This window comes from Filobasidium floriforme, assembly GCF_021052385.1.
Source record: "Filobasidium floriforme strain CBS 6241 chromosome Unknown HD553scaffold_12, whole genome shotgun sequence".
NCBI classification, from domain to species: Eukaryota; Fungi; Basidiomycota; class Tremellomycetes; order Filobasidiales; family Filobasidiaceae; genus Filobasidium; species Filobasidium floriforme.
In genome coordinates, this window is record NW_025763633.1 from 444,875 (window position 1) to 472,271 (window position 27,397).

At 54.6% G+C, this 27,397-nt stretch overlaps 7 protein-coding genes across 7 annotated transcripts; 3 read left to right on the forward strand and 4 right to left on the reverse strand.

Moving 5' to 3' along the window:
• Positions 1-15: 15 nt before the first annotated feature.
• HD553DRAFT_42158 (uncharacterized protein) lies at positions 16-5,598 on the reverse strand. The gene is made up of 17 exons (XM_046184216.1): positions 5,138-5,598; positions 4,835-4,935; positions 4,466-4,750; positions 4,030-4,388; positions 3,853-3,962; positions 3,340-3,777; positions 3,136-3,246; positions 2,148-3,073; positions 2,033-2,086; positions 1,940-1,949; positions 1,656-1,873; positions 1,532-1,588; positions 1,441-1,465; positions 961-1,374; positions 583-885; positions 431-514; positions 16-353 (listed from the first exon to the last, which is right to left on the reverse strand). The coding sequence occupies exons 1-17, from the start codon at positions 5,159-5,161 to the stop codon at positions 246-248; spliced, it is 3,627 nt and encodes a 1,208-aa protein (XP_046036288.1). The 5' UTR covers positions 5,162-5,598; the 3' UTR covers positions 16-245.
• A 408-nt stretch (positions 5,599-6,006) lies between these two features.
• HD553DRAFT_312202 (glutamine-tRNA ligase) lies at positions 6,007-9,667 on the reverse strand. The gene is made up of 9 exons (XM_046180066.1): positions 9,261-9,667; positions 9,101-9,193; positions 8,869-9,025; positions 8,706-8,802; positions 8,322-8,623; positions 8,072-8,253; positions 7,759-7,998; positions 7,625-7,682; positions 6,007-7,567 (listed from the first exon to the last, which is right to left on the reverse strand). Exons 1-9 carry the CDS (start codon positions 9,586-9,588, stop codon positions 6,322-6,324), a joined length of 2,703 nt encoding a protein of 900 aa, XP_046036289.1. The 5' UTR covers positions 9,589-9,667; the 3' UTR covers positions 6,007-6,321.
• A 78-nt stretch (positions 9,668-9,745) lies between these two features.
• On the reverse strand, positions 9,746-11,503 carry HD553DRAFT_312205 (ras family-domain-containing protein). Its single transcript, XM_046180067.1, has 9 exons — positions 11,190-11,503; positions 10,993-11,061; positions 10,804-10,912; positions 10,734-10,737; positions 10,641-10,644; positions 10,483-10,555; positions 10,296-10,407; positions 10,055-10,218; positions 9,746-9,984 (listed from the first exon to the last, which is right to left on the reverse strand). Exons 1-9 carry the CDS (start codon positions 11,229-11,231, stop codon positions 9,923-9,925), a joined length of 639 nt encoding a protein of 212 aa, XP_046036290.1. The 5' UTR covers positions 11,232-11,503; the 3' UTR covers positions 9,746-9,922.
• A 2,165-nt stretch (positions 11,504-13,668) lies between these two features.
• HD553DRAFT_312211 (uncharacterized protein) lies at positions 13,669-17,296 on the reverse strand. Its single transcript, XM_046180068.1, has 9 exons — positions 16,863-17,296; positions 16,594-16,778; positions 16,342-16,467; positions 15,945-16,241; positions 15,298-15,865; positions 14,897-15,234; positions 14,062-14,827; positions 13,872-13,993; positions 13,669-13,807 (listed from the first exon to the last, which is right to left on the reverse strand). The coding sequence occupies exons 1-9, from the start codon at positions 17,220-17,222 to the stop codon at positions 13,729-13,731; spliced, it is 2,841 nt and encodes a 946-aa protein (XP_046036291.1). The 5' UTR covers positions 17,223-17,296; the 3' UTR covers positions 13,669-13,728.
• A 248-nt stretch (positions 17,297-17,544) lies between these two features.
• HD553DRAFT_272781 (uncharacterized protein) lies at positions 17,545-18,831 on the forward strand (the record flags this gene model as incomplete). Its single annotated transcript, XM_046177780.1, has 4 exons — positions 17,545-17,659; positions 17,717-17,831; positions 17,952-18,046; positions 18,095-18,831. The coding sequence occupies 4 exons, from the start codon at positions 17,545-17,547 to the stop codon at positions 18,829-18,831; spliced, it is 1,062 nt and encodes a 353-aa protein (XP_046036292.1).
• Positions 18,832-19,284: 453 nt separating this feature from the next.
• HD553DRAFT_42367 (uncharacterized protein) lies at positions 19,285-21,287 on the forward strand. The gene is made up of 2 exons (XM_046184217.1): positions 19,285-20,603; positions 20,677-21,287. Exons 1-2 carry the CDS (start codon positions 19,458-19,460, stop codon positions 21,136-21,138), a joined length of 1,608 nt encoding a protein of 535 aa, XP_046036293.1. The 5' UTR covers positions 19,285-19,457; the 3' UTR covers positions 21,139-21,287.
• A 789-nt stretch (positions 21,288-22,076) lies between these two features.
• Positions 22,077-22,978, forward strand: HD553DRAFT_342544 (uncharacterized protein; the record flags this gene model as incomplete). The annotated part of the gene is made up of 2 exons (XM_046182762.1): positions 22,077-22,560; positions 22,677-22,978. The coding sequence occupies 2 exons, from the start codon at positions 22,077-22,079 to the stop codon at positions 22,976-22,978; spliced, it is 786 nt and encodes a 261-aa protein (XP_046036294.1).
• Positions 22,979-27,397: the final 4,419 nt, after the last annotated feature.

Here is a 27,397-nt window from a genome sequence, read left to right on the forward strand (position 1 = left end):
GCGCTCTGCATCCCCCTATCCCCCCGATCATATGACGTCCTGATCGAGAAGCGAGAAGAGAGTCGCGACGCGTCGAATCGGGGAAACGCGTCATTTTGCGCAAAGTGACTGACTGAGTGAGAGATCAAGAGATGAGAGATACGTCCTATCGAATCCCGATCATTCGTATCCTAACTAATTCTTATAATTACATTTCCGCAAAAGACAGCCAATATCTAAACCTTCTAAACACGAAAAAGAACGATCTAGGAAACGATTTCGGCGATGAGATCACCCTGGGAGATCGAGTCGCCCTCATGAACCCCGATGCGCTTCACGCGACCGGACACGGGGCAGGAGACGACCGATTCCATCTAAAAGGAAGAGCCAATGCAGACTGTCAGCCCGCTGGTCTTTCGAGACAATTTGAGACGATGGACGTGGGACTGACCTTCATGGCGGACAATACGCAGATGGGGTCTCCGGCCTTGACCTCGGATCCCTCCTTGACCCTGACCTCGACCACGACACCGGCCTGATCAGAGGGAGACTCGGTTCAGCAAGCCAGCGCGGAAACGATGGAAAGTGACGGTCGTGACTCACCATCGGGGATCCGATGCTACCGGGCTCACTGCTAGCCTTCTCCCTGGAGACCTTGGAAACGGCAGCTTGTCGATCCTCGATCACGACGACACGGGTCTCGGCGTTGACCTCGAAGAAACACTCTCGGGTACCCGTGTTCTCGTTGATCTTTCCGACGGCGAGCAGCTTGACGATGAGCAGCTTTCCAGCCTCAATCTCGATGTTCATCTCTTCGTTGATGACGGGCTTGCCCAAGAAGTGACGAGTAGGAACGACACTCAGATCCCCGTACTTTTCGAGGAATCCCTGGAACTCCTCAAAGACCTGGTCGAGAGCGCAAAGAACGCCATTAGCTGGGCTGTTCTCTGATAGTCCGTAAGGAATGCCATTCCGACTCACCTTGGGGTACATGTAGTAACTGGCGACATCGACGTCGGTAATGTTCTTGCCAAACTTTTCCCTCAGCTCGCTCTTGATCTTCTTGAAGTCGAGGGGCTTCATGTTGAGACCGGGACGGGTGTCGATCCTAGGTCGATCACGGATGATCTTGGACCTGAGAGGCTCGGGGAATCCACCGGGAGGTTGACCCAAGTAACCCTGGAAGAACTCGATGACCGATTCCGGGAAGTCGAGCTTGTCGGCTCGCTCAGACACATCGTCCTTGGTCAAGTTGTTGCTGGTCATGAATTGAGCCAAGTCACCGACGACCTTGGAACTGGGGGTAACCTTGACAATATCACCGCAGAGCTGGTTGGCGAGAGCGTAGTTCTTCTTGACCTGGTTCCAGTGAGATCCGAGACCGAGTTGGGCGGCCTGTGTGAACCCGATAGACGCAGATTAGTGGTAGTATGCCGGTAAAGCGAGGGGAATAGAACTAACCTGGAAGAACAAGTTCGAGAATTGCCTGCAAAGACAGACTGGTTAGATTACGCCCTGTGTGAATGACGATCTGCCTCTGAGTGCGACTTACCCTCCAGGCATCTCGTGCTCGAATACACTCGAGTCGCTCGACATGGACATGGCCTCGCTATCAGCACGCAGTACATGGGTGATCAGCCGACTGTTTCCGTCCGACCCTAACAGAAAACACTCACAAGGGCTTATAGAGAGCCCTGACCTGGGACCAGTACAAGTTGAGCGCCTGCACATCATCGAAGCGGATCCCAGTCCCGAGCTCGGTCTGCTCAAGAGCGGAACAGATGGCTCCCATGGCGGGTTGCGAGGTGCATCCGCTCATGCTGTCGATCGCACAGTCCACGACATCGGCACCGGCGGCAGCACAGGCCAACATGGAAGCAACCGCCATACCAGCCTGGAGTCCTTAGCCAGTCAGCATCACGCGAGCAAAAAGGGTTTCGAATTTTAACATCTGACTAACGGTATCGTGGCTGCAAGGTATAGGACGAGGGAGTTAACTTCGGGGCTATGAAAGCGACAACGCGACAACACGACAACACGACAATAGACTCACGAGTGCACGTGGATCGGGAGGTCGGGATGAGCCTTTCGGATCGCACCGATGAGCCTGTCGTTGTAACGTTGTCAGCATGTAGCAGCGGAAAAGTCGTGTGCCATCTTGTCCTCACATGGTAGCGGCCTGAGGCTTGAGCAGTCCGGCCATGTCCTTAATGGCCAAGACGTGAATTCCCTCGGCAACGAGCTGATCGACAAAGTCGAGGTAGTATTGCAGGTCGTACTTGGTCTTCTTGGGGTCGGCAACGTCTCCGGTGTAACAGACAACGGCCTCGACGACACCTCCAGCCTTCTTGGCAGCATCGATTCCGAGCTTCATGTTATCGATATAGTTGAGCGAGTCGAACACTCGGAAGATGTCGAGTCCGTTCTCGACGGCCTTTTTGCAAAAGTCGTAGATGGCATTGTCCGGGTAAGACGTGTAGCCGACAGCGTTGGCACCTCGGACGAGAGCTTGGAAGGGAATATTGGGGACCAGCTTTCTCAATGTCCTCAGTCGCTCCCAAGGGTCCTCGTACAAGAACCTCATCGAAACGTCAAAGGTGGCACCACCCCAACATTCCAAGGAATAGGCATTGGCTAGCGCATGGCTGGTCTCTTTGGCAATGTTGGCCATGTCGACGGTTCGGAGTCGGGTGGCCAACAACGATTGATGGGCATCACGCCAAGTGGTGTCCATGATGAGACATCCCTTATAGTCTCGCACGGCCTTGGCGAATCCAGCGGGTCCCTTCTCCTGGATAATGTTCCTCCAACCGACCTGGCAGGGAACCGAGGTGTCCAAAACCTTGCTCGAGTCCTTGGGATCGGCCAGCTTGGGAATGGGAATTTCTTCGGTCAAACCGGGCTCTCCGCTTTGCCCCTTGATGGAAGATCCGTTGACGGCCAAGTCCCCCAGGTAGGCCAAGAGCTTTTGAGCTCGGTTTTGACTGGTGACGAGTTTGAACAAGTCGGGAGTGTCGTCGATGAATGTGGTCCAGGTCTTTCCGCTCTCGAATACGGGGTGGGTCAGGAGACGGATCAAGAAGGGGATGTTGGTCTGTGTCGCCAGATTCGAGGGAGTCAGTTCCAGCTTTTCTGTCCGACCACTGTCTCACATACCTTGACACCACGAATTCGGAACTCGACCAACGCACGCAGGGTCTTCCTCCTCGCGACTTCGTAAGTGGTACCTCGGACGGTACACTTGACCAAAAGCGAATCGTAGTGAGGCTAAGTCGTAATGCCGAACGCCCTCGAGTCAGCCTACAATACGCCTCCGAACTGTGTGCGAAGCAGAGACCGTGAGAGATATGCGAGACTCACGGTAATCTGCGCTCCAGCGAATCCGGAACTGGCGTCCAACCTGACACCGTTCCCTCCCGCACTTCGGTAGACCTCGATCTTTCCGGTATCCGGTTGGAAGTTGGCCGCAGCATCCTCGGTCGTGATTCGACACTGGATCGCAAATCCTCTCTTGGTAATCGCGTCCTGCGTCAGGCCCAAAGAAGCCAACGAAGCTCCGGCAGCGATCTGGATCTGAGCGGCGACAATGTCGATACCGGTGATCTCCTCGGTGATGGTATGTTCGACCTGGATCCTAGGGTTGATCTCGATAAAGTAGTGCCTGCCCTGCTGGTCGACCAAGAACTCGGCGGTACCGGCGTTTCGGTACTGAACGGCCTCGGCGAGCTTGATGGCGTCGTTCAAGATGGCCTGACGGGTCTCTTCAGCGAGATGGGGGGCGGGGGCGACCTCGACGACCTGCACGTGGTGAAGGAGATCAGCATGCGAAAGAGGCGGGAGTCGATATTGCACAGGAACAGCACCGGGACCCACCTTCTGGTGTCGTCGCTGGACGGAACAATCACGCTCAAACAAGTGAACGCAGTTATTGTAGCTATCCGCCAAGAGCTGGACCTCGATATGCCTAGGCCGGTCCAAGAATCCTTTTCGAAGACAGGTATCCGGTTCATGTACCCATCAATGACAAGACCGCGCCGCAACCAGACTCACGTTCGATAAAGACGGTTCCATCACCGAAAGCCGCCTTGGCCTCACTGACGGCCCTCTCGAAATTCTCCTTGAAAGTAGCCTGATCCCTGACGACCCTCATTCCCCTTCCACCACCTCCCATCGCAGCCTTGATGATAACCGGGAACCCATACTCCTTGATGAAACCCTCGGCTAGGTCGTAGCTAGCGACGGGTCCAGGGGTTCCGGGAACGACGGGCACTCCGGTCTTTTGGGCGAGCGTACGGGCTTTGGTCTTGTCTCCTAGAGCGTCGATGGTTTCGGGTCGAGGGCCAATAAAAGCGATCCCGGCTTCCTCGACCTTGCGGGCGAATTCATGGTTCTCGGACAAGAATCCGTAACTACACCGGACGGGAGATGACGTTCAGCTTATCGAGACCAGGCTGATAACTCGACATCCCGGAGAATTTTAACTCACCCAGGATGGATCATGTCCACCCCGTGCTCGAGCGCGATCCTAATGATATCGTCCTGCGCCAGATAAGCGGCTACGGGGGTCAACCCTTTCCCCACCTGATAAGCCTCGTCGGCCTTTTGCCTGTGAGCCGTCATCTTGTCCTCGATCGAGTAGATGGCGACGGTCTGCATGGCCAATTCGTGTGCGGTTCGGAACACCCGAATGGCAATCTCTCCACGGTTGGCGACGAGGACCTTTTTGAGAGGGCCAGCGTGGCCCGCTTGCTTCTTACGGAGGGTTTGGATACTGCCAAGCGAAGAAAGTCCGCGTTGCAGCTCAGCTTGAAATCAACTCTGGTCACAGAGAGAGGATACCACGACTCGAACGTACGTATGGGCAGCGGGAGTGCTGGTCCCAGTGGCAGCCGTACCAGGGGTACCGGCTCCAGGACCGGCAGAAGCAGAAGTCATGGCGGAGACGATGCTGTGAGCCTATTGATTCAGTTCGAACGCCAGCAGTTCAAGGAGTGCGTTCCGCCGCGTATGTAATTTCGTTTGGAGGAACGAGGGAGATTTAAAGACGTCGAGATGTCGAGGCATCGTTGCAATTGAAAGGGATGTTGACAAGTTTCTGGTCAGTCAGTATGATCGATATCAAGCAACCCTCCGGTATTCGACCGCATCCGTGACTCACGGGGTTACCTTCGGCCTGAGCCATTCTGCTGTACCGATCAATCGACCGTAGGATAGATGATGTGCGGTGTGTAGAGAAGTAGAACTGATCCTGATTGCAAGAACTGAAAAGGATTCGATCGAGTGGCCGAGTGGAATGTGTGACTATGGATTTGTGGAAGGAGAAGAGAGAGGGGGTTCGACGTTCGGATGTGTTGAAAGGGGACGGGTACGGATGTTGATAGGAGAGAGAGAGAGAGCGAGCGAGGGAACGGATGACACGCGCGCGTCAAAGGTGACGAATGGTTTCGGATCGGGTCAAGCCAAGCGAAACGGCGGTCCCGCCAATTACCGGACGTCGCGGACGGCTCACCTTGACAGACGGAGAGTGTATGCACAGTCGGTGGAAAGGGAGTGTCGAGGGATCTGCAAGGATGTCAAGACAGCGGTCTCGAGAGATCACCTGGACATCGAGGAATGGTGGTACGTGGTAGATGATCGCTGCGAGGTCGTTCTCGAGATAACGATCTCCATCCAATTCCGTGTGTCCAATCACTCACACCCCCTGACGGAAGCAATTTCTCATCCACCGTGATCGAGACAGACCCCGGCCCGTGCAGAGCGTCGCCTCGCTTGCGATTCGACGAAGCGATAGAGTCGAAAGACCGGAGCCCCCCGTGTCGCAGCGTCGCATCAACAATATCCCGAACGATCGTCTTTCATCGATTCCGCTACCCTTGACATCGTGCATCGTGTTAAATGGGCCGAAGCGACGGCCCGAAGGTGATGGACCCGCAACACTGGAAGATCGAGTCAAGCTGCCATGGCTAGGGATGCGTTTTCTCGCCTGGTTCACATCGATGTGATTGTCACTTGCGAAGGAAGATATCAGAAGACGCTATCGTGAGCATGTCATGGTGACGGGTCTTACGATCTGACATGCGAGTCCTGATAGGTGTGATACCACGCATTTATATGTAACAGAGCTACACACGTGGAACGAGACAAGGAAATAATGTACGTTTATGAGGCGTTCAGTCATTTCAGATACCTCTCGCCGTTTCTCGGGAAACGTCGCATGAGAGGATGTTGTCGAGATATGTAGCAGGTCTCACTGAAACCGCCTCTTGATGATCATACTGCTGCATCCACATGCATGTCGTCATTTGATGATCATGTACAAGCTAGCAAAGAGCGGGCAGAGCCCTAGGCGGCCGCAGCGGCCACTTTACCCTTTTCCTCCTTGAGCGAGACGATCTTGTTCAGGATGAGCTTGTCGCCCGGTCGCCTGCCCGCCACAGTCTTGTCGTCGTCATTCAAGCAACTCAACACGGCTTCTTTATCGACCGCAAAGTACGCCAACCTCATCCCCTGGAATCGGATGCACTCCATCCCCACAAGCTGAGCGGCGGTAGCTACGGGCGTATCGCTGTCGTGCGGAACCTCAATGGTGGTATCGTTCGTGCCCATCTCAACCTTCACGTCGGCCTTGGCATCAACGTTGCTGGACGAGAACGTCGCCGCGGCCTTGGTCCGCTTCTCGGCTTCATCCTTGGCTTGCTTGATGAGCGAGCGGGACAGGCTGAAGAATGCCGGTTCAATCAGAGCCCCAGTATACACCTTGAGCGAATCGGGGTTGATGTCATCCGTGTAATTCTCTAGCTTGGCCGGATTGTCACTCTTGAAGAGAGGTTCAAAGAAGCGGACCTCGTCGAGCTCCACCTTGCCCTCGGGGGTGTCGGGTAGCCAATGAATAGCGACCGTGTCCTTGGACTTGAACTTCTTGTCCTCGTTGGGCCCGGTACCGTTCTCGAGTGCGCATCGGATCGAGGTAACGTTGCCAGCGTCGTCAGTCTCGTAGCCGGTACATGTCACCGGGCAAGGTCCGCCCATCAGCATGACCGATTTGCCGGGCGACAATCGAGAAAATTCGGCGGGAGGGGTGATTCGGAAATCGTCCTTGTCGATGAACATGTGTTTGCGCATGGTCAATTGAGCCTTGCCCATCTCGGGGATTTTGGGATGCAGCGGCTTCTCGACCGTATGAGACCAGTCCTCGGCGACGTTTTCGATCACCAGCTTGACCGGTTCGAGCACCACAAACAACCTCGGTACCGTCAGCTCGAGCGTCTGTCTAATGGCCGATTCGAATCGTTGGAGCTTGATCTCCGAGTCGCTCGTCGAGACTCCTAGCTCTTCGACGAATCTGAGCATAGCCGCCGGGGGGATACCTCGACGACGGAGGGCGATCAGGGTGAACAGACGTGGGTCGTCCCAACCACGCACGTAGCCGCCCTCAACGAGAGCCCGGATCTTCCGTTTAGACAGGAACGTTCCGTTGAGCTGGAGCCTGGCGGTTTCGTACTGCCGGGGCTTGTATACCTCCAGGGCGTCACAAAGCCATTCGTACGATTGTCTCGCTTCCACGAATTCCAAAGTGCAAAGGGAGTGACTGGGAACGTACGGGTTAGTCTTGATGTCCGTCTGATAGAGACAACGAGTTGCTCACGTAATGTTCTCCAAAGAGTCACACAGCGGATGGGCGAAGTCGTAAGCCGGATATATCTCTAAGAGAAGAGTCCGCCGTGACATGAGCACAAGCTCGTCTCACTGCATTTTTTGGCTCGCAACGACATCACTCACTCCACTTGTCTCCCGTCCTGTGATGGGGCGTCGTCTTGACACGGTAACAGACCGGGTCCCACATATACGGATTTCCGCTGGATAGATCGATCTTCATCCTCAATGCGGCCGCCTTTTCGGGATAGTCTCCATTCTTCATCCGTTCAAACTCTCGCACGTTCTCCTCGATTGGTCGGTCCCGGTGGATACAGGCGGTAGGAGTTCCACGACCGTTTCCTTTAGCGGCCTGCATGGTCTCCTCTGGAAGCGTCAACGTCAAGCAGATTCAGCATACCAAGCCTGAAGCTGTTGGCCCGTCCGAACCTGTACTCACTATCGCAATGGCACACAAAGGCCTTTCCCCTCTTAGTCAGCTCCATGGCAAAGTCGTATAGCTTCTGGAAGTTGTCGCTCGAGTAGGTGATTTTCCAAGGTTCGAAACCTAGCCAGCGGACCATCTCCAAGATCGAGTCAAAGTAGACTCCTTCCTCCGCATCCGGGTTAGTGTCATCGAAACTGTTAAAGCCATATCGTAAACAAGTCAGCTGCTCCGTCTCTGTAAGCGATTCAGGGCGAATACTGACCGTAGATAACAACAACCGTTGTGGTGCTTGGCGTAACCGAAATCAATAGTGATGGCCTTGGCATGGCCGATATGCAGGTAACCGTTGGGCTCGGGAGGAAATCGCGTCATCACCCGCTTCCCGGTAGCCTCGAGATGTCTCCTCTTGTTCTCCTCGTTGATCTGGGGGTTCTCGCCGGGGGCATGTAGACGGGAAAGGAAACCCTCGGTGAAAATAGAAACAGGGTTGGAAGCTGCGGCTGGGTTGGTGGAGACTTGTTCGACAACGGCGTTACTCTTGGAAGTGGTGGTTTTGGCGGCAGGCTGTATTATCGGGCAAGCGAGAATTGGTCCTCAGCACCGGGTGGTGGACGCTCATAGGACAATGCAGCTCAATAAGGCTCACCTTGGCCTTCGCGGCGGCATTGGCGGCAGCTCGAGTGCCGAACAGCCCAACAAAAAGGTTGTCAACGGCGGAGGCGAGATCTTTTCCATTTGCCCATCTGCCATAGCAACGCACGGTTTCAGTGCCTGGCAAGCTCTTGGCGAGCAGCAAGTCGAAAACTCACCTTAGATCCGGTACGGCATTCATCAGACCTCCTCTAAACGTCTTGAGACTGTTCCAATCGGTTGGGGCCTTGCTCTCACCGCTGTCGGTCCCGATAGACAGGCTCGAAAGGTAGGAGGCAAGGGAATCGGCGATAGACTCGGGAGTGAAAGAGATGCCTGCATTGATCACGATCGGGATAAATGGTCAATTCAGTGTCTAATACTATCAAAGAACGACCAACGACGACTCACCGACACCGCAAGCTTTGTCAAAGGCATCTTTATCGATGGGACTGCTGCCTTCAGGTCGAGTTGCATTGGTGGACTCGAGGTAAGTCACAGCAGCTACAGCAGTTCAGACTCTTACAGACATCAGCCTCCAACAACAAACGATATGCCAACACGCACTGACCTGAAACCTGGTCTGTGCTCCTCAATCTCCCTTCCTTGATCGCATCAGCGACGTAAAGCACCTCCTCCTTGCGCAACTTGTCCTTTCCCGCCTCGTATCCGCAGGCCGCCGCCAGGTCTGCACACAGCCCAGCCTGCTTCTCATCCAACTTGGTGTTCCCTCGAGCTAGATCAGCTTCGTCGACGAGCCGAGAGTAGGCAGAAGACGATTTGGTCGATTGCACTGTGTTACGAGCTCGAGATTCGCTCAGCCCGGTCGATTGGAAGAGGGTGATGAGAGCCACGGCCTCGGGCGAAGTCAGGTCGACAGCGCCTTTCTTGGGGGCCATGATGAAGATGTTTTGATTTGTTCTATGTGATTTGAGAATCGGATTTGAGGTTGTGTGGGTAGATTAGAAATCAAAGACAAGATGCTGATATGCGAAGGATCTAGGGCTGCGACATGACGAAGAGGGTAGTGAATCCTAATTTCTAAAGATTGCTTAGCCGGTACGCGACGAGTCTATGGTCTTCCAGCTAGCAGCGAGCTTGCGATCCGTGTCCCCCTGAGCTCAACCTCGAGATGGCAAATGTATGTGTAATGATATAACGTACAACCCGAACAGATTCTGATGACCAGAAAAGACCACTGCGCTCTCACTCTGTCTCCCTTAACAACTCTGCTCAACACGAACATCCCGATGCCTGCGGTACCTCGGGCTGTGCAGAGCTGGCGACATCGATCTCTGCATGATCGTCTCGATCAGTCCCCGTATCGTCGCGTATAAGGAAGCCGCACACCATCGTGATACTCACTCGTGGTCGTTCCCTCTCCTGCACCCTCGGCGTTGGCTCCTGGCAGAGCCAGGGCGATCTTCTTGAAAAGATTCTTCACGTTGTGTCCGGCCTTGGCGGATGTCTCCATGTACAGGACACCGAGCTCTTTGGCTCTTGTCTCGAGGGTCTCTGTTGTCACTTGTCTACGAGCAGTGACGGGAATGAGAAATTGTCCACGATGCCGAGTCGAGGAAGTGCTGGTCATGATCGCTCGACGTACCTCTTGTCGTTCAGATCCGTCTTGTTTCCTACCAAAACGATAATGACATCTTGTCCCCTCTCGTTCCTGACATCCTCGACCCATTTATTGGTGTTCTGGAAAGACACCCTGCCTGGAGACAGGGGCCGGGAAATTCGCTAGATCAGCCATCATCGCGCTCGGGATAGCTGGCGAGTCCTTGACCTACTGGTGATATCATACACGATCACTGCCACCGAGCTGTCCCGGATGTAACTGGGAATGAGAGATCGAAATCGTTCCTGGACAAACCAGACGAAGACCAGACGAGCGCAGAGGGTCAGTCTGCCGACCCAACGGGTACGATGCATCGTAGAAAGAGCTTACTTGGCTACATCCAAGATCGACCCGTCCGAACGCGATTACGAACCCGTCGTCAGCCCCTCTTTCTTTGGACCGGTATCAGTCTGTCCCACCTACCCAGCTGATGACCGCAAACGATATCAGTCTCCGACTGACCACGCCAACCTGGATCAGAGCTGCGACTTACCCGTATCCCACAACTGCAGCCTGACGGTCCGGTCATCCAGGTACATTGTCTTGCTCAAGAAATCGATCCCGATGGTAGCCTGGTAGGTATTATCAAAAGTGTCGTACATCTGATTGACGCATCGTAATGGAAATGTTGTCAGTACTGGGAATAGCACCGGTCGAGGACGAAAGATCAAGCTCGACTTGCGAATCGAGTAATAAGACTGGTCTTGCCCACGCTCTGTTCTCCAAGAAAGACGAGCTTATACTTCTTCATCTACGGTCCGTGTGATCGCAAAACAGCGTTGACAGTCCGAGGAAAGGATGTTTCGAGAGCAGAGAGATATGGTGGAACGAGAATCAGTTTCCGGACCCAAAACGCAGCGGTCAGGATCGTGAACATACCGGATTCGACGAGGAGAAATCCTGAGATGCCGCAGCCGACATGTTTGTTCCTTTGACCTGCGCTTCTGTCAGGGATTCAGTTGCAAGATCGGCAGAGATAGACCAGACCGCCTTCAATTCTATCCTATAAAGTCGTGATTCTTGGTTGACACGGACCGGCGATCAGTTGTGACAATCAAGTGCCAGAGACTTGAACCGGCTTACGAGGTGGGAGCCAGATCAAGTTGTGCTGCGTGTGGCAGAAAAGACAGGCTGAGTCCAATTGCTAATCGTTGTTTGTCGAGGGCGGTGGTAAGTGGCCTAAGCGGGGAATGCTCCAAAGGTGAGGTTGTCTATCGTGATTGTTTGTCCGGATTCGAGCAGCGAAGCTAGCAGGCCAGGCCCGCGCGACCCCCGTCACCTACGCCGGCCTCCAACGTCTCGAGCGGTAAACTTGAACGACGTTCCCATCCTGATATCCTCCTCAACAGCCCGCAAGTTCGTAGACCGTACGCCAAATTAGTACCCAGCTACAGGACCACCTATAAATATTCACAGGATACTCTACCATGTGCGGAGTCGGAAGGATCGCGATGCCCAGCCGGGGCAACGCTTCGAGGATTGAGCCAGCGGCCGCGGCGAACAGCGGTGGGGCTTCGAGTCGGGGAGGACGCAGGGGTCGAGGTGCTCCGATTCGAGGAGGAGCCAGGGGTGGAAGGGCAGGAGGGATTAGAGGAACAGGATCGAATCCATACGCATTGGCATCTATGCGGGGAACCGTCCGAACGGCTACGCAAACTCCCACGTCTACCTCGAACGTCCGAACGGCTACGGAAACTCTCTCGTCTACCTCGAACGGCCGAACGGCTACGGAAACTCTCTCGTCTACCCCGAATTCGGTCTCTTCCCCAATCTCCCTCTCTCCCTCCGTCTCACCCTCTACATTCTTCTCGCCGATCTCGCCTTCTCCTCGGATCGACGCCGCAGGAGGTGTCTCGCCCTTTACATCCATCTCGCCTTCTCCTCGATTCGACGCCGCAGCACCTCCAGCGATCCCGGGAAGGACGTTGAGGTCGACTTCGAAAACTACCCCGAACCCGTTCTCGTCACCACCCTCTCCTGCAATTGCCGCCACAGTACCTCCTGTGATCCCGGGGCAGACGGTTTTCGCGAACTTGGGCCGGTCCGGCGAGCCCAATGCTTTCGGAAACCTCCCAGATTATTCCAAACATCTCAAAGGGTTCACAAAGAAGGGTCTTGACAAATGCAAAGAGGTGGTGTTTGATGGGAGCAATGGATTTAGATCTGTATCCCATTTGGACCTAGATAAGTCAAAACCCGCAAAAAGAGATGCTACGCAGATTGATGCATTGGCGGATTCGATGACAAGGTTGGAGCGGGGAAGTTATCGGCTTCGTTCGGCTGAAGGCTTAGACCTCGTGTGGGTTTTTGAAGGGCTGTTGAGCTTCAACGTTGCCGACTTCCCTAAGATGCCGGAAGGTTTACGGGAACAAATCCGGAATGTCGTCCCCGACGCTCTTCGCTACCTTACCGGGATCGACAATTACGATCAGAACGGGACGCCTCATTACAGAGTCAATCTCGGTTCTGCTTTAGATGCTCGCCATCAAGCACAGAGGGAAAACAAGGGTCTGAACGGCGCTTGTCAGGGGTTAGGGCACTTCGGGCAATGGGTGGATCCGTTTGCGACAACGTTCGGAAAGACCAAAGATACTCGTCAAGACGGTAAAAACAAGGCCCAGACACATGTCGGTGCTTTCTATGCGGCACTGGCTCCAGCTTGTCACCTCATCAACACTATGTTTGCTAGAATAGCACCGGACTGGTACGCCTACTACGAAACCATCTACAAGATGGCCTCAGATCGACCTGGCGTCAAGGACCTCCTCAACAGCGATCGTCAGGTCTGGTGTACCATGGCCATCATCCACAACCTTCAAGTCGACCCCCACAAAGATTCGAAAGACATCCCTTACGGCTTCGTGGCAATGACCTGTGCCGGCGACTTCACCAAGGGAGACTTGGTCTTGCCTGATCTTGGAGTCAGTATCCCATACCAACCTGGCGATGTGGTCTTTATGCGGTCAGCCATTCTAGAACACTTCATATCCACCTATCACGGCCTTCGCACCTCGCTCGTGTGGTTTACACATGACGACGTGCTCGAAAAGTTGTTGGTGGAACGGGAGATGAATGCGGGGGTCAAGACCGAACTACACAAGGAGTTCGCTGCCACATGCGCAGCGGTCCCTCCCCGTGATCGGCGTCGACAATAGGAGTTCGCTGCCACATGCGCAGCGATCCCTCCCCGTGATCGGCGTCGACGATCGGCGTCGACGATAGGATAGTGATCGGCGTCGACGATCGATCGAATATTTTCGGCGTCGACGGTAGCGTGCCGACGCCGATCACGAGCGGCGGGGTCCGAGTCCGTCGAGGCGCATGCCTATTTGCCCGGGAGTTTATGTATTCACTAGCGATGTCGGGTCATTCCATCTCATATATTTCATGATATTCGGCTTGGCGAGATCTACCCGCTTCAGTATAGGCCTTCCAGGTCTTCCACCTTGAATCTGATTTTTTTCAACTTTTCCAGCACGAGGGCGACGTGTTTCGCTCTGCAAAGGCAAGTTTGGGAAATAAGCAGCGGCCGGAATCGAAAGCCCGTGAGAGATGACCTACTCTTGTTCAAGACCGCTTGTCGTTGCGGGAGGCACCTCGGTCTGTCGTGCTCGCAGTCGTGAATTGCTGTCGCGTTGTACCTGCTGCAATTTCGGCTTGATCGCGTCGAATTGCTTTTGAATCTGTTTTTCGGGTTAGATTGGTTGGCAATCTACTCGATCAATTGTAGTAGCGCAATCTGATGACCCACCTCTTGATACCTGATGATCAGTTCCGGAGTCTCTCCCGTCTCCTTCATCATCTCTGCCACGCGCTCCATCTCCGCGCGCCATGCCTTTTCCGTATCGCTCAAATCGGGTTGCAAGTTGTTGATCAATTTGCCTTGCACCTGGGCCAACCGGCTTCCGAGGTCTTTTTGAGTGCGTACGATCCTCTCGTAGCGTTGCTTTATGTCGTCGACGCTCCCGCCGGTCCCTTGACCCAGCAATCCTTCGTCCTCGTCGTCAGACGAATCTCCCCGTAGGTCGGCGACCTTGCGCATGGCGTCCTTGATGCGTTGCAGTTGCAAGGCAACCTCTTTGACCTGAAGATCAGCGCGGCCCTCGACCCGCCCGGATAGTTGCTTCAGCTCGAGGACGGCTTCGCCATACCCTTGCATCACGTTGCCAATCATCTTGAGATCCTCTTCCGAGACCGAGTCGATCCGCTTGCCGCCCAAGTGTCCAAGCTGGACGCTGCCCTTGAGCTTTCGCATGACGGCATCGAAAGACATGTCCGTGATGTTGTAAGGTTGACCACCGAGATATGACGACGGATCAACGATAGGTTCGTCTCTACCTTTGCTCTTGTCTAACTGAGCCATAAGGAGATCGTCCTGCTCAGTCTCTTCGACGTCGTCAAACTCGTTGAGCTGGATGATCGCCGCTGTTTTGTCCGAGGCTATTGTCATGAACGCGTAACCCAGCTCGATATCTGCCAAGACGGCTGATCCGACCGCTGGTACAAGAGACGATTCGCTGTGGGCACCAGGATTGAGGTCAATAACCTCACGAAGTCAAAGCATGCGTTTAAAGCCATGAACGTACCCTTCTTGACCCGACCAAGTATCGATAACCCAAGCACACTGAGATGTCGACCTCTTCTTCCACAATTCTCCCAGCTCCTTCTCCTCCTCATCTGCATCCTGCATCTGGACCACGTGCGATAACGACGTCTTCCACGACTTGAACCCGATCCAATGTGCTCCAAGGACGTGATGCACGAACAACGACGTCGAGTCCATAGGATCGATGGTGAATGTCGTGCCGTTGCAGACGAGCGGAGTGAATGATTCCGACGCCGATTCGAGAGATTCTAGGATCTCGAGATCGATTGAATCGAATGTCACGAGCGTCAACAGGGGTTCTTCAGCCCAATCTTGGTTCTGCGGGACATCCGAGGAATCAGCACGAATTCGAGCGACAAGCCGATCGCGACCGGCACTCACATCTTCCATCTCCCATTCTGCCTCGACCTTTTGTGCTTCAATACATAAGTCTACCCGTCCGTCCACCCAAGCGATCCCGACCACGTTCATTCCCGTCTTCGGTCCCGCAACGTGTCCCCGTCCTACCGAGTTCTTATTCTTGTCCGCGACGACGACGATATCGCTAGCAACACCTTCCACCCCCCATCCGGCTTCTTCTGACAAGGGCAGCTCCTTGGGTTCAGGCTGAACCAGGTAAGGTCCTTGTCGTTTCAACCTCCTTCCATCCCTAGGCGGTCGAACGGCATACTGTCGCCCCTGACCATCGTTATCGTTGAACCCGTCCGAGCTGGCTTTGTGAGCGTCGATCTGTCGGGAAAGGCTTCTCGCCCATTTCTGCTGGGCGGCAAGTTTCCTTCCGAGGTTATCGTGTTCCGAAGCAGAGAACCCAATGCTTTGTCGCGAGGTGGGTAGCTTATCAGGCTGGGTCGAGGAGGACGAAGAGGAGGAAGGGTTTTGTAGGCGGTATTGTTGCGCTTTACTACCAAGGTACAGGTTAAGCGTTTCGATGTAGACCTCGGGGACCAACCTATCAAGTCACACTCCGGGTGTAAGCGTCTCGTTCCCTGTGCCGAACATGAACACAGTCGACATCCCGAAAAACTCACGCAAACTCGGGCAGGAACGGACAGATCGTCCAGACATCGCCGTTCTTCATACACCCCCAGACCGCCAACGCACCCCATTCCCCATCCCCTTTACCCAAATCGAAAGAGACGGCCGTCTTGCTCGCAACGTCCTCGGCGGTGAAAGAAGCTTTCGGTTTGTGTTGGGTATGATTCTGGGAGGACGACGAAGCTGTCGACGGGGTATGCAGGGAGGAGGGTTCCGGAGGTACTTGGACGGATGGGTGGAAAGGGATCGCTTGGAGAGGCTGGGTGGACGAGTGTGAGGTATCAAATTCCCTGTCGAAAGCACATGCACCATATCGTTACAGCTCCTCAGCATCTGTATTCCACATCCTGTCCTTCAACGCTAGCAGAATCTCAAGATAGGCAGACTTACCGGAGGATGGTATCATCGGTGAGTACCAGCAAGCTCGTTCCATGTTCCCCCCAGGGATGCCATCTCGACTTGACAATCCTGTTCTCGGCCCGAGAGTGGTAGATCTCGGGAGCGATCTTTGTGCCCCTGATCGACCAGAACGACGATGCGAAAACGACAGCATAGCAATCCGAACACATCAGCACTCGAACATCTCGCCTCTCCGCGCAGCGCTTTGCGGCAGAGTATGAAACAATCAAGCCCCGGACTCACTTGCACCTGACCCATTTCCCATCTATGACCCCTCTCCCTCCTTCCGCCGGGGTCAATCCTAGACTGCCTAGAGAGGGCAGCATGATGACCCCGATTTGTTTAGTACCGACGAGAACCAGCAGCTTGTTGGTCGGGTTGAGGGAGATCTGGTGGATGGGAAAGTCTATGTCTGGGTTCCGAAGGATCTGCTCAGGCATGACCAAGAATCCAGAAGTAATTTATTTCAGCGTTCGTCAGGAAAAGGAGTGCAGCTCGAGGGAATGACGTACCCAATATCTCGCCGGTCTACCTTCCTTGACCTCTTTCAGGTCGACTAGCCTGATCTCCCTCCCGACGACCGCGATCAACTCTTTACCACCCCGGACGACCACCCGTTCTTTCCTCTGCCCGACCTCGTCCCCGTGCTTGTCGTAGATCATCTCCGTCTCCTCATCCTCGTCGTCTTCATCTCCATTTGCTGGATTCTTCGAGGTGGAATCGTTCAAGGAGGACAGGCCAAAGGCGTTTTTGCGCCCAGAAGGAGCCGAGGTGGTCGTCTGCGGTTGCGAGCTCGAGCTTGCCGGAGGAGAGGTAAAGATGGGATGGGTCGAGAGGTTCTCGAACCAAAGTTCGGGTAAATGGGAACCCATGAGGTTCAGCTATTACTCCTCGTTGTAGAACTTGGGTTGTAGCTGGAAGTAGAGGTTTCAAGTGGACATGGGATGGGATGTAGCAGGCAGGAATGATCAAGGAGCTCAAGGAGATATATCATCGAAGCGTGAAATCGCACCACCAGTCTCACGATCTCTCGCGCGCTGGCGCATGAGCCGGCCCTCGGCAAAACGCGGGGGGAAACGGGGGAACTGCTACATGCTACTACTCGTAACTTGCTATCGAGACTGAATACTCAAACCCCCACTCATATCCCTTGTATAACTAAGTTTGGACCAGATATATCAATCTACAGCTCCGATGGACCTTCCCTCATCCTCCCGACTTGCCTCCCGGCTGGCCGTCGTAGCACAACCCAATTACACGTCGTTGGACGTCTTCTGGGCTTCACACCCTCGATGGCCTTTACCTCCCGGTTCACGCAACACTTCCTCAGACTCAGGTCATGGAACGACGATCAAGGCCGAGGAAGAGGCGGACGAGGATGAGGATATTCATATAGGCATCTTCGACTCTTCCTTCAACCCGCCTACACTCGCACATTTCGAGATCGCTGGTACTTCTTTCCCTTCGGCACACCCTGAATCGTCTTTCACCACCGCCGATTCCTCCGCAACTTCATCTTCGACGTCAACTTCATCCTCATCTAGAAATAACGCTATCGACAGCAAACGAACAGGCAAAGGACATGGCAATGACAAGAGCAGACAAGGACGAGGCGGGTACACGGCCAAGCTTCTCCTGCTCTCCGCTCGGAACGTTGACAAACCGCCCACCCACCTCGGCGATGAAGATGCAGAGGGTCAAAAAGAGCAAGAGAGGAAAGTCAGGGAGAACGCTACAGCGGTAGAAAGGGTCGAGATGATGGTGCTTCAGGCCAGACGAATGGCGGCAGCGTCATCGTTACCAATGGAGGAGCAGCAGGACAGGAATGACGTGCAGGAAGAGGAGTCTAGCAGCAACATCGCCGTAGCGGTCCTCAATTTCCCTACATTTGTCGGGAAATCCCGGATCATCCATTCTTGGCTCGATCAGACGTTTCCTGGATTACTGCAAGATCCAAAACCAGAATCAGCATCGCCCGCTCGTACTCCCAAGGTCCGACTCTCCTTCCTCATAGGTAGCGACACCCTGACTCGTCTCTTCCGCCCTGCCTACTACCCTCCTTCTTCCTCCTTCCCCGAGATTGGCCCGGACATGGAAACGCAACTAAAGTACTTCTTCGAGCAAGACCGATCGAGGATCGTCTGTGTGCGGAGGTATTTGAAACCGGGGGAGAGAGAAGAGGAGGAGAGGTTCGTCAGGGAGGATGACGGGTGCAAGCAATGGGTGAAGAGTGGTGGGATCCGGTTCGTCGACGAGAGCGAAACTGCCGGAGGAACCGGGGCGGGAGCGGGTGTGAAGACTGGAGAAGAGATGGGATTGATCAGTAGCACCGTCATCCGACAACGGGTCGATCAGGTTCGACAGGAAATGCAAGGACCGGACGACGACCTGGAGGAATTGACGGTGAAAGCGCTCGAGGGGCTGTGCATCGACGATGTCTCGAGGTATATCGCCAGGAAAGGGTTATATCTACGATCCTAATGTCGGTCTTGAGGCGGAGGTCAGGCGAGATCGCCTGTGGTTGCCGCATCTCGACCACCCTCATGCCTCTGAGAGGTCAAGTCGGCTACTTGCCACAGGGAACCTCACACTGGTGGCGAGCGAGCAAAGGAATGACGAACGGGACATATATGGATCGCTCATTCGAGCGGGGGCAGACACTGGACCTCGTATACATTCGGGAAACCGAAGCGAAGTTGAGGAATACAGGCAAAAGTCAGGCTCATTGTAAGCAGACCTAGTTGGGAATCGATAAATCATGGAACATTACGCCATCGACATGTCACGCAAAGGACTTGAATCAGTGCGGTATCAGTTCGGGACCTGAAACTCGGCCAAGCTGCAACGCGAATCTCCGTGACCCCTACCACCATCCTTTGAGCGAGTTTTCCTGAGGAGGATATACGTTTCACTCTCGCCGATCGACGACGATATACTCTAGGTGAAGAAGGGCCTATCACCGTCTTCCATGCCTCTAATCGTAACCTTGGCATTCCCGGCAACATCTGCTATCTATATTTCCCTCTCCCAGCACGTTCGGTCCGACGGCGTCTCGGCCAACCAACTAGAACAACCTCTTCCTCTCGATTCACACCCTTCTGAAAAGAATGCGCTTCTTCCGCTTCCCTTCCCTGCTGGTCCTGGAAGTCTACCTGGTACTATCACTCGCCGTTCACGGTCGGCCGACTCCAGTGATTCAAGGCCGACAAGGCGGTGCCGTCACTGCTGTCGTCGATGTGACCGTATTCGAGACGATGACGCCGTCTGGTGGCTCTCCACCAGCATCCAATACCGATTCCTCGACCCATTCCGAAATCACCTCTACTACGAGCCGCACACAAGCGGCCAGCACCACCACGACCGGGGCTTCTTCCACCGAAAGCCTCCCGATCACTACGCTATCAACATCAGCATCATCAACAACAACAGATGCGTCCTCTAAACCCACAAGCCTGGCAGACGAGGAGGTATCAGCAACGACAGAAACGACATCGACTGGGACCAAGGAGATGACCGAGACCGGCGCAGTAGACACGAGCACCGGTACAAGTAGCGCCAAGGAGAGCGTGTCCGAGGTTGTCTCCACGGTCACAGCCACGTCGATCTACTCTGAAGCGGGCGCCTTGATAACGAGCGCCAGTATTCAGGTGGTCACCGTCGATCGACCCGTCGGGGGTATGGTGCCCGCCCCTGTTGCCACCCCGGTCCAGGTCGTCACCGCCAATCCTATCGCCAACCCTGCCGCCAATCCCGTCGGCAACCCGATCGCTCCTCGACCTAGCACCGTCGTGACCGGTCGACCCATTACCGCCAGCACCACCTTGTCAAGTCGTATGTCTCGACTCGGTTCATCCACCACCGCATCAGCCTCGTCGACTACTGCCACCGCCATTGCCCTCGTCCCGCTCACGACCAACAGCGAAGGAGACGCCGCTCCGGCTACCAAGACCGAATCCTCTTCCCAGAACAAACCCCCTAAGCTCGCCGACATGCTCGTCCAAGGCATCTCTAGCACTTGCGAATTGACCTGTGCCGCGTTCACCGACCTCGTCGAGGAATGCAAGGGACCCAATGTCATGGAAGATTTCCCCAGCGCCAACGAGGCTGATGCACAGGAGCGATGTCTCTGTAGTCAGCCTGATCCTGTCCGCGAGTGCGCGGAATGCGCCTCTGGGCTCAAGATGTTGGGTTTGTATGGGAGCTTTATCAACCGGTGCCGAGTGGACGGGTTGTTGACCGTCGAATCGACCAAGGTGAGTTGAGCCAATCTTTACCGCTAATTCAGACCATCCGCTGATCGTCTCTTTTCGCCACGTCTTGCCGCAGAGCATCACCGTCACTGACGTCGCCAAGGCCACAGCGACTACCACCACCATCGACCCCTCGTCCTCGACTACCAAATCTACCGTCGAAAAGGCCGAATCCGGCAGCAAGAAGAGCGGTTCCCAGACCTTTGGCCCCGAGGAGATCTGCAACGTCGACGGACAGTCCATCTCGAACCGAGAAGCTTACGATCAATGCGTCACGGACACTCGGGCGATGAACCTGTCGATCGGGCCTGATGGGACCATCCACCAGGACCAAGATCAAGCTACTAACAAGTCCAGCTCGACGTTCTGTCAAGATGCAGGGTCGATGAGCAGCGCTTGTTACACGACCATCTGTGAGGGACAGTTCAGCGCCGAGTGTTTCAGAAAGCTCGAGGGCGGGGCGTTGTCGGTTCATGGGGTCGGTAAGGGGATGGTCACGACCGTCTTTGTCGTCGTGGCAGCGTTTGCGTTGTTGTAGGCTTGTGTCAGTGTTCTAACGAGTCAGGTCGCCGGGCGATGTAATCGGGTGCTTCCCCATCAGAATGTCTGTTTTCATTATATGCAAGTCAAAATCCGAGGGCAATGTCGACGAGAAGCAGGAGATCGAAGGAACCGGGAGTATCCAATTCGGGCAGTCGGTCTGATAAAAGCGCGTCAACTCTTCAGCCATGGCTATCAACCAAACAGCGGATTGAGCGAGTGCTCTTGTTGGAGGTACGAGTAAAAAGGGACAGCCGTCTCGGTGCATTTGCGTTTGGGCCGATCGTCGTCGCCGGTCATGGGCCAGGGTATGACCTTTGGACTGAGAGATGGGTTTGGGAAGCTCGACGATATGGCGGATAAGGACGAGGTGTATATGACGAATGATGCAGTGATATGCAGATGACGATGGGTGGATGGCTGACTTGTGATGCTTGTGACTCTGTAGAGGAGCGGCGTACCAAAGACCTTTCTGGCTCTTCTGGCTCTTCTGAGCTTCTGAGCTTCTGATCAGCCGACACTCGACCGTTCGTGACTTTGGGCCCTATACTTTCGAGGCGCGCGCGCGCGGAACCAAAGGTTACATCAGCCTCCCCCACCCACGGCACGGCGGGAGAGGGAGCGGGAGGGGGAGGGCGCGCCTGCGTCCTTTCTGAAACATCCTTTGATGATCGTCGACCAAAACACACATCATTGTTATTCCCACGCCCCTAACCCATCGCTTAGGCTATCTTTCTATCGCCCTTAACCCCGACGGAAGATCCTGCGCAAGCCAAAGGGAAGCGCATTTGACGGTGCCCCTCCTCAGTCCTCAAAGCCGCATTCGAGGTGCGAGGTCGGAGGACGCGAGGCTGTTGATGAGGATCTAGAAGCGACCAGCAGCCAGCAGCTAGAAGCTAGAAATCGAAGCAGTCCAAGAAGGCTCAACCCAAATCGATGGAAACGGTAGTAGTCAAAGCGGAGCCACGCAGCCCCGGTATCGGCCCTGAATACAACAACCACCCCGACAGCCCAATCACCGTTTTGAGCGACGACGAAGGCGACGACGACTTCGTCGTCGCATACCAGGAGGAACGAGGGAGCCAAGGGGAAATGGGTGCAGAGGTTGGATGGGAAGGTTGGGGAGACAGAGACGATGACATGGAGGACGAGGAGGACCAGGAAGATGAACAACTCGCTATCACCACCACGAATTCCAAGAGACAGCGCTTGGAGGCCAAAGACGAGCCTCTCGCTACCACCGTCAAGCGCCCTCGCCTTGAGCTCCCGCATGGAGGCCTCCCTCGCCTTGAGGTCCCGCATGGAGGCCTATTGCGATGGGAAGGCAAGAAGAAATGCGTGAGGTGTTTCAATAACAGCGACTCGCATCCTCCTTTCATCTGCGAGAGTCAAGTTCGGAAAGGTCGTGCGTTCGGTGGTTGTACGCAATGCCACGACGACGAAGTGGAATGTCGCTGGTTCTCTGAGGTCGGACAGACTCAAATCCCTGTTCTCCCGAAAGGGAACAAGGACGTTAAACTCGTTCCGAGCACAAAGGCCTCGAGCTCGAAGGCGACAAGCTCGAAGGCCTCGAGCCCGGAGGCGACAAGCTCGAAGGCCTCGAGCCCGGAGGCGACAAGCTCGAAGGCCACGAGCTCGAACGCGACGAGACCATCCGCCTCTTCGAGCATGAAAGCCTCGAGCACGAAGAGTTCCTCGGGACTCACAACAAAACAACTCGAATCCTGGAGACCGATACCATCGAGTCGGACACCGGATCGTTACAGGGACATCAAGCCGCCGATACCGAGCAGTTCCGTGTGTTACGGCGGAAGTCGCTAATGGGCGATAGGTCCTAAGTCGTAAGGCGTAGGGTGCTTAAGGTCGATCGCAGGTAGTCGGGAGAATGTCGCAAGTTCGCTTAGATGAAGCGGGTTCGGGTGCGGGATACGAATCCAGAGATGTATGGATAAGGAAGGTGATCACTCGGTGTGAGGTACCAGATTCGGTCTAAGGTAAAACGATGAAGCGTAGATACTTAGCGACGTCCTTGAGTTGTAACCTCTCCGCAACACGTCTTGAAGATGTTGTAACAAGTCAGATAGGCGTGTATTGAATGTGATATCGGAACTTGACCTCTAACTATTACAGAGCGTCCTCTATCGAATTCGGTCAAGTTCCTCTAGCTATTTATACGGAGACGAGTACGTAGACGGGCTGGCAAACACTGAAAAGACCCAAGAGAAAAGAATGTCGAAAGATGGCGAAACTGGGAGAACGAGATGGCGAACAGACGAATCCTGTCGAGAGCAGCCGGATTCGGTAGAGGAGGCGAGTTTGAGTTCTCATTTGTCCCTAGGTACGTCGAGTAAGGTTGTCGAGGTCCTGAGTAGAGTGTCGTGTACCTCGAGGTCCCTGTACCTGTTTGTGATATGTGTCGGGAAGGTTTGTTGTTTCGGTGAATGGTGAAGGCGAATGGTAGGGGCGACCGAATCTGTTCCGAGGGAATCGGATTCGCCTCGTCGAGCCGGACTTAGGTGTATGCTGATGTCCGTAGATCGAGCCTATGTGTCGGTAGTCGACTCACGTGATGATCCCGTAACAGTATATCCCCCTCCGGAATGGCGCGCCCCGAGCCATCGTGTTTCAAGTATTGATCGCATCAATTTGTTTGATGATCGTCTACGACGCGTTTGTTTTGATTTGATGGCGACCGAATTTTCCATTTCGCTAAGGCCCATCGACTCGCGTCGAGTGGGGGGTATAAGCCGGATCCGTTTCGATTGAAGCGAATTGTGCACTTCCTTTCTCGAAGATACTCAACGATGCCGTCTCCTGACGTATCTCCCAAGATTGAGGAACGCTCGACTCCTTCCCGAGCCTCAACCGTAAATCCAGGAGACTCGGCTTCTCGTTCGTGCGATTCGAGTCGATTCGGTTCCTTTGCGTGCACTGATCCAGTTCCGCTTTGTGTGTAGAAGTCAACCAAGTCTTTTCCGGAGGAATTTTTGATTTCGAAGAACTCCGCAATATGGACGACACGGACGAGGTCGACCAGAACCTGGCCTCGAATATAAGGGGGCTGTCGGTGACCCGATCGGGGTTGGAAGGTAAGCAGATTCGGTTCCGAAAGGCGGTTTCGTTTCGCTGAACTTGTTGGGTTCTTCGCAGGTGGTGAACCGGCTCGTCGGGAAGGGCTCTACGGGGAAGCTCGTAGGCCAACTGGACGCCCGGTATCGGGCGAGGATGTTGCCATGACCGGGCAACCTTTAGACTCGGTCGACGAGGAACCGGTTGCGGGGCCGAGTGCGGGTGAGTAAAGCGAATCTGCTTGGATTCTGAATTGATAATTCGTAACCTGATGCTATGTCTATTCTTGCTCGATTGTAGCTGTCGTGTCGCCGCCCAGGACTCCTCGAGGGAGGTCGATTCAGCGGAGTCGACAAGGCCGACACAGCGCGAGGTCGAGTCGAGGGAGAGGAGCCGCATCGGCGGGTGCGAGGGTCGATGTCGAGAACATCGATTTGGGGGGTGCTCTCGTGCGCCAACGGTCGGTGAGCCCGGAACCCGGTAAGCGTTTTTGTTTGGTTTCTACCGGATCCGGTTCGACGAAGCTAATTTGGATAATCGCGTTCCAGCTCGGCCCATCGACTTCGAGGGCGTACAGCCGACTCGGCGAACGGGTGCAGCGCCTGCCAACTTCTTTGACGACCTGTCGGAGAAGAAGAAGAAGAAGAAGAAGGTGGTGACGTCCGAGGATGAAGATTCGGACTACCGCGACAGCGGTGTACCGGGTGAGTCGCCCAACGCGTCTCCAGGGTCAGCGTACGAACGGCAGATCGAGAGTCGCTATCAAAGAGCGTTCGGGACTCCTGAATTTGCTGGTTCGTACTCGGTACCCGTCGATCGAACTCGTTTCGCTGAACCAGATTTGCTTGATTTTAGCCGAAAGCGAGGGGGCCGACTCGATCATCGACATTGGGGATGAGAGCGTGATCAACATCGGCACGGTCGGCACTGAAGGAGACGAGTTGGCGTCGACGCCTGAGCCCGAGTGGTGGGATAGTGAGTAATATTCGTATTGTTTTAAGCGAAACCATTTGCTTCGAGCTAATCCGCTTTGTAGCCCACGCTGGTATCGTCAACGCTACCGACCAAGAGATCATCGATCACGAGGCGAGGCCCGGCGAACCTCCTTTCTCGACTCGAGTTGGGACGGCCAGCGAGGTGAAGACCAGGAGGGCGGTGGTAAGCTCGTTTCGCTTGCGTTTAAGCGGATTCGGCTAAATCTTGTTCGTTTCGGTAGTTGCAATCTCGTCGCCTGGCTCGCGCTCAAGCCAAGGAGGGTATCATGAACGACCCTAAGTGCGAGGACTGCGAGGGGCTCGGGGACGAGGAGTTGAGTTGGGGATGTCGGTCCCGTACGAACGAAAAGTCTGGGACTTTGAAGGGTTGTGCGGAGTGCACTGGTCGGCGAAACACGTGTTCGCTTACTGGACAGCCGATTCCAGAACCTCCCGGCCGAGTTCCCAGCCCCAACACCGCGGCTGCTGCAAATGCAGCCCAACCCACTACTCCTCCGGCGACGAGTAGTCTGCTTCCTCGAGCTCGATGGGAGGCGCAGGTGGTGAGTCGAATTTGTTTCAACGAACCGAATCTGTTTTAACGCAACCGAATTTGGCAGCAATCGGCCAGAGACCGTATTCAGGTCTACGCCGACATGCTCGAAGATGCGGGCATCAAAAAGGGTCTCTCGAAGGCCTTGGAGGACCTCGACAAGGTCCGGGAGGCGATCGCGGCGGAAGGTGACGCGGCCTTCAAGAGGGTTATCAACCCGTTGCCGGCGCCCACACCCAAGAAGAGGAAGACCGGAGTCGTGTCGACTCCGAAGGATTCGAAGAAGTCGGGGGGTAAGTCGACTCCGAAGGGTAAGGGGAAGCAGAAAGAAGCGGATCCGGACGAGGACGAGGAAGAGGAAGAGAATGATGGTCGCCCGCCGAAGCGAGCCAAGAAGGATTGAAGCGGTTCCGCTTCGTCTATAATTTGTTTTTTGGGTTTTGTATTTTCTTTCAATCCGAGTCGTTTGATACGATGAATCCTATGCGAGCGAGAAGTCCGAGACGAGATCCAGAAGAGTTCAGAACATATGTTTATCCGTATCTCGGTCCAGCCGGGATCGGTTCACTGAAGCGGATTCGGGAAAGTTACGCTTCCCAACCTGGAGGCTTTGGCTTAGTCGGGAACCGAACGTGGAACTCCTCTTGTGCCTCTGCTGTATTGTTGAGATCTTCGAGGGGTACCCAATCTTGTCCTTCAGGTCCCGAATATCCTTTCCATTTGATTAAGTACGCGAATTGGCGTCTCCTGATCCTGCTGTCGATAATCTCTTCGACCTCATACTCGTCATCGTGAGGCGATTCGACAATTGGCCCAGGAGTTTGTACTCGTCCTTCGAATGGATTCTCGTGGTGTGGTTCCAACATGTCGATGTGGAAGACGTTGTGAACCTTGAGTGTGGCCGGCAAGCGGATCCGGTACGCATGAGACGAAATCGCTTCAATGATTTCGTAGGGACCGTATCGCTTGTGATCCAGCTTCTTGGTAGGTCGTTTGGTTGCGATGTATTTCGATGAAACATAGACCTTCGATCCTACGGTGAATTCGGGAGGGCTTTGGTGTTTCTGGTCGAAATACTTGGCAGCTCTTTCGTTAGCTGCAGTCATCTGTACTCGCATCTGTTCCCAAACTTCTTTCATATCCCTGGCTTCGATCCTTGCGACGAGAGATTCAGCCCTGTGTTTGTCGAGACTGACGTCGAATCGTGGTTCGTAGCCGAAGGTTGCCATGAAAGGAGAGATACCTGTAGCGCTATGCTTCGCATTGTTGCAAACGAATTCGGCTAAGGGAAGCAGATTCGCCCAGTTGTCTTGGTGATAACTGCTATAATGCCGAAGGAATCCCTCGAGGGACTGGTTGACCCGTTCGGTGGCTCCATCACTCTGAGGGTGATAGGCTGTAGTCAGGTCGCTCGAGATATCGAGAAGCGCGGTAAATTCTTTCCAGAATTTCGAAGTGAATTTGCTTCCCCGATCCGAAACGATCCTGTCGGGTAACCCATACTGCGTAAAGACCTCTTTGAGGAAGATCTTGGCTAAGTCCTTAGCTGTAGAGGTTGTCGTAGTAGGGACGAACTTGACTCGCTTGGTGAAACGGTCGGTGATTACCAGTATCGAGTTGAATCCTTCCGAATTTGGTAGTTCTTCCACGTGATCCATGGA

Excerpts from the sequence above, each read along its gene's own strand:
- HD553DRAFT_312211 (XM_046180068.1), bottom strand. The coding sequence starts at position 17,222 with ATGGGTTCCCATTTACCCGAACTTTGGTTCGAGAACCTCTCGACCCAT. Across the intron at positions 14,828-14,896 it reads ACTTGGTCGGGTCAAGAAGG|CGAATCGTCTCTTGTACCAG; the intron begins GTACGTTCATGG and ends TGGTGCCCACAG. Across the intron at positions 13,808-13,871 it reads ACAAGCGGTCTTGAACAAGA|AGCGAAACACGTCGCCCTCG; the intron begins GTAGGTCATCTC and ends TTGCCTTTGCAG.
- HD553DRAFT_312205 (XM_046180067.1), bottom strand. The coding sequence starts at position 11,231 with ATGTCGGCTGCGGCATCTCAGGATTTCTCCTCGTCGAATCCG. Across the intron at positions 11,062-11,189 it reads ATTTCTCCTCGTCGAATCCG|ATGAAGAAGTATAAGCTCGT; the intron begins GTATGTTCACGA and ends CACGGACCGTAG. Across the intron at positions 9,985-10,054 it reads AGGAGAGGGAACGACCACGA|AGATCGATGTCGCCAGCTCT; the intron begins GTGAGTATCACG and ends ACGATCATGCAG.
- HD553DRAFT_42367 (XM_046184217.1), top strand. The coding sequence starts at position 19,458 with ATGCGCTTCTTCCGCTTCCCTTCCCTGCTGGTCCTGGAAGTCTACCTG. Across the intron at positions 20,604-20,676 it reads TGACCGTCGAATCGACCAAG|AGCATCACCGTCACTGACGT; the intron begins GTGAGTTGAGCC and ends GTCTTGCCGCAG.
- HD553DRAFT_42158 (XM_046184216.1), bottom strand. The coding sequence starts at position 5,161 with ATGGCTCAGGCCGAAGGTAACCCC. Across the intron at positions 3,778-3,852 it reads TCCAGCGACGACACCAGAAG|GTCGTCGAGGTCGCCCCCGC; the intron begins GTGGGTCCCGGT and ends CACCACGTGCAG. Across the intron at positions 1,375-1,440 it reads TCTCGAACTTGTTCTTCCAG|GCCGCCCAACTCGGTCTCGG; the intron begins GTTAGTTCTATT and ends GGGTTCACACAG.
- HD553DRAFT_312202 (XM_046180066.1), bottom strand. The coding sequence starts at position 9,588 with ATGGCCCCCAAGAAAGGCGCTGTCGACCTGACTTCGCCCGAGGCCGTG. Across the intron at positions 8,254-8,321 it reads AACGGTTGTTGTTATCTACG|TTTCGATGACACTAACCCGG; the intron begins GTCAGTATTCGC and ends TGGCTTTAACAG. Across the intron at positions 7,999-8,071 it reads CTTTGTGTGCCATTGCGATA|AGGAGACCATGCAGGCCGCT; the intron begins GTGAGTACAGGT and ends TGACGCTTCCAG.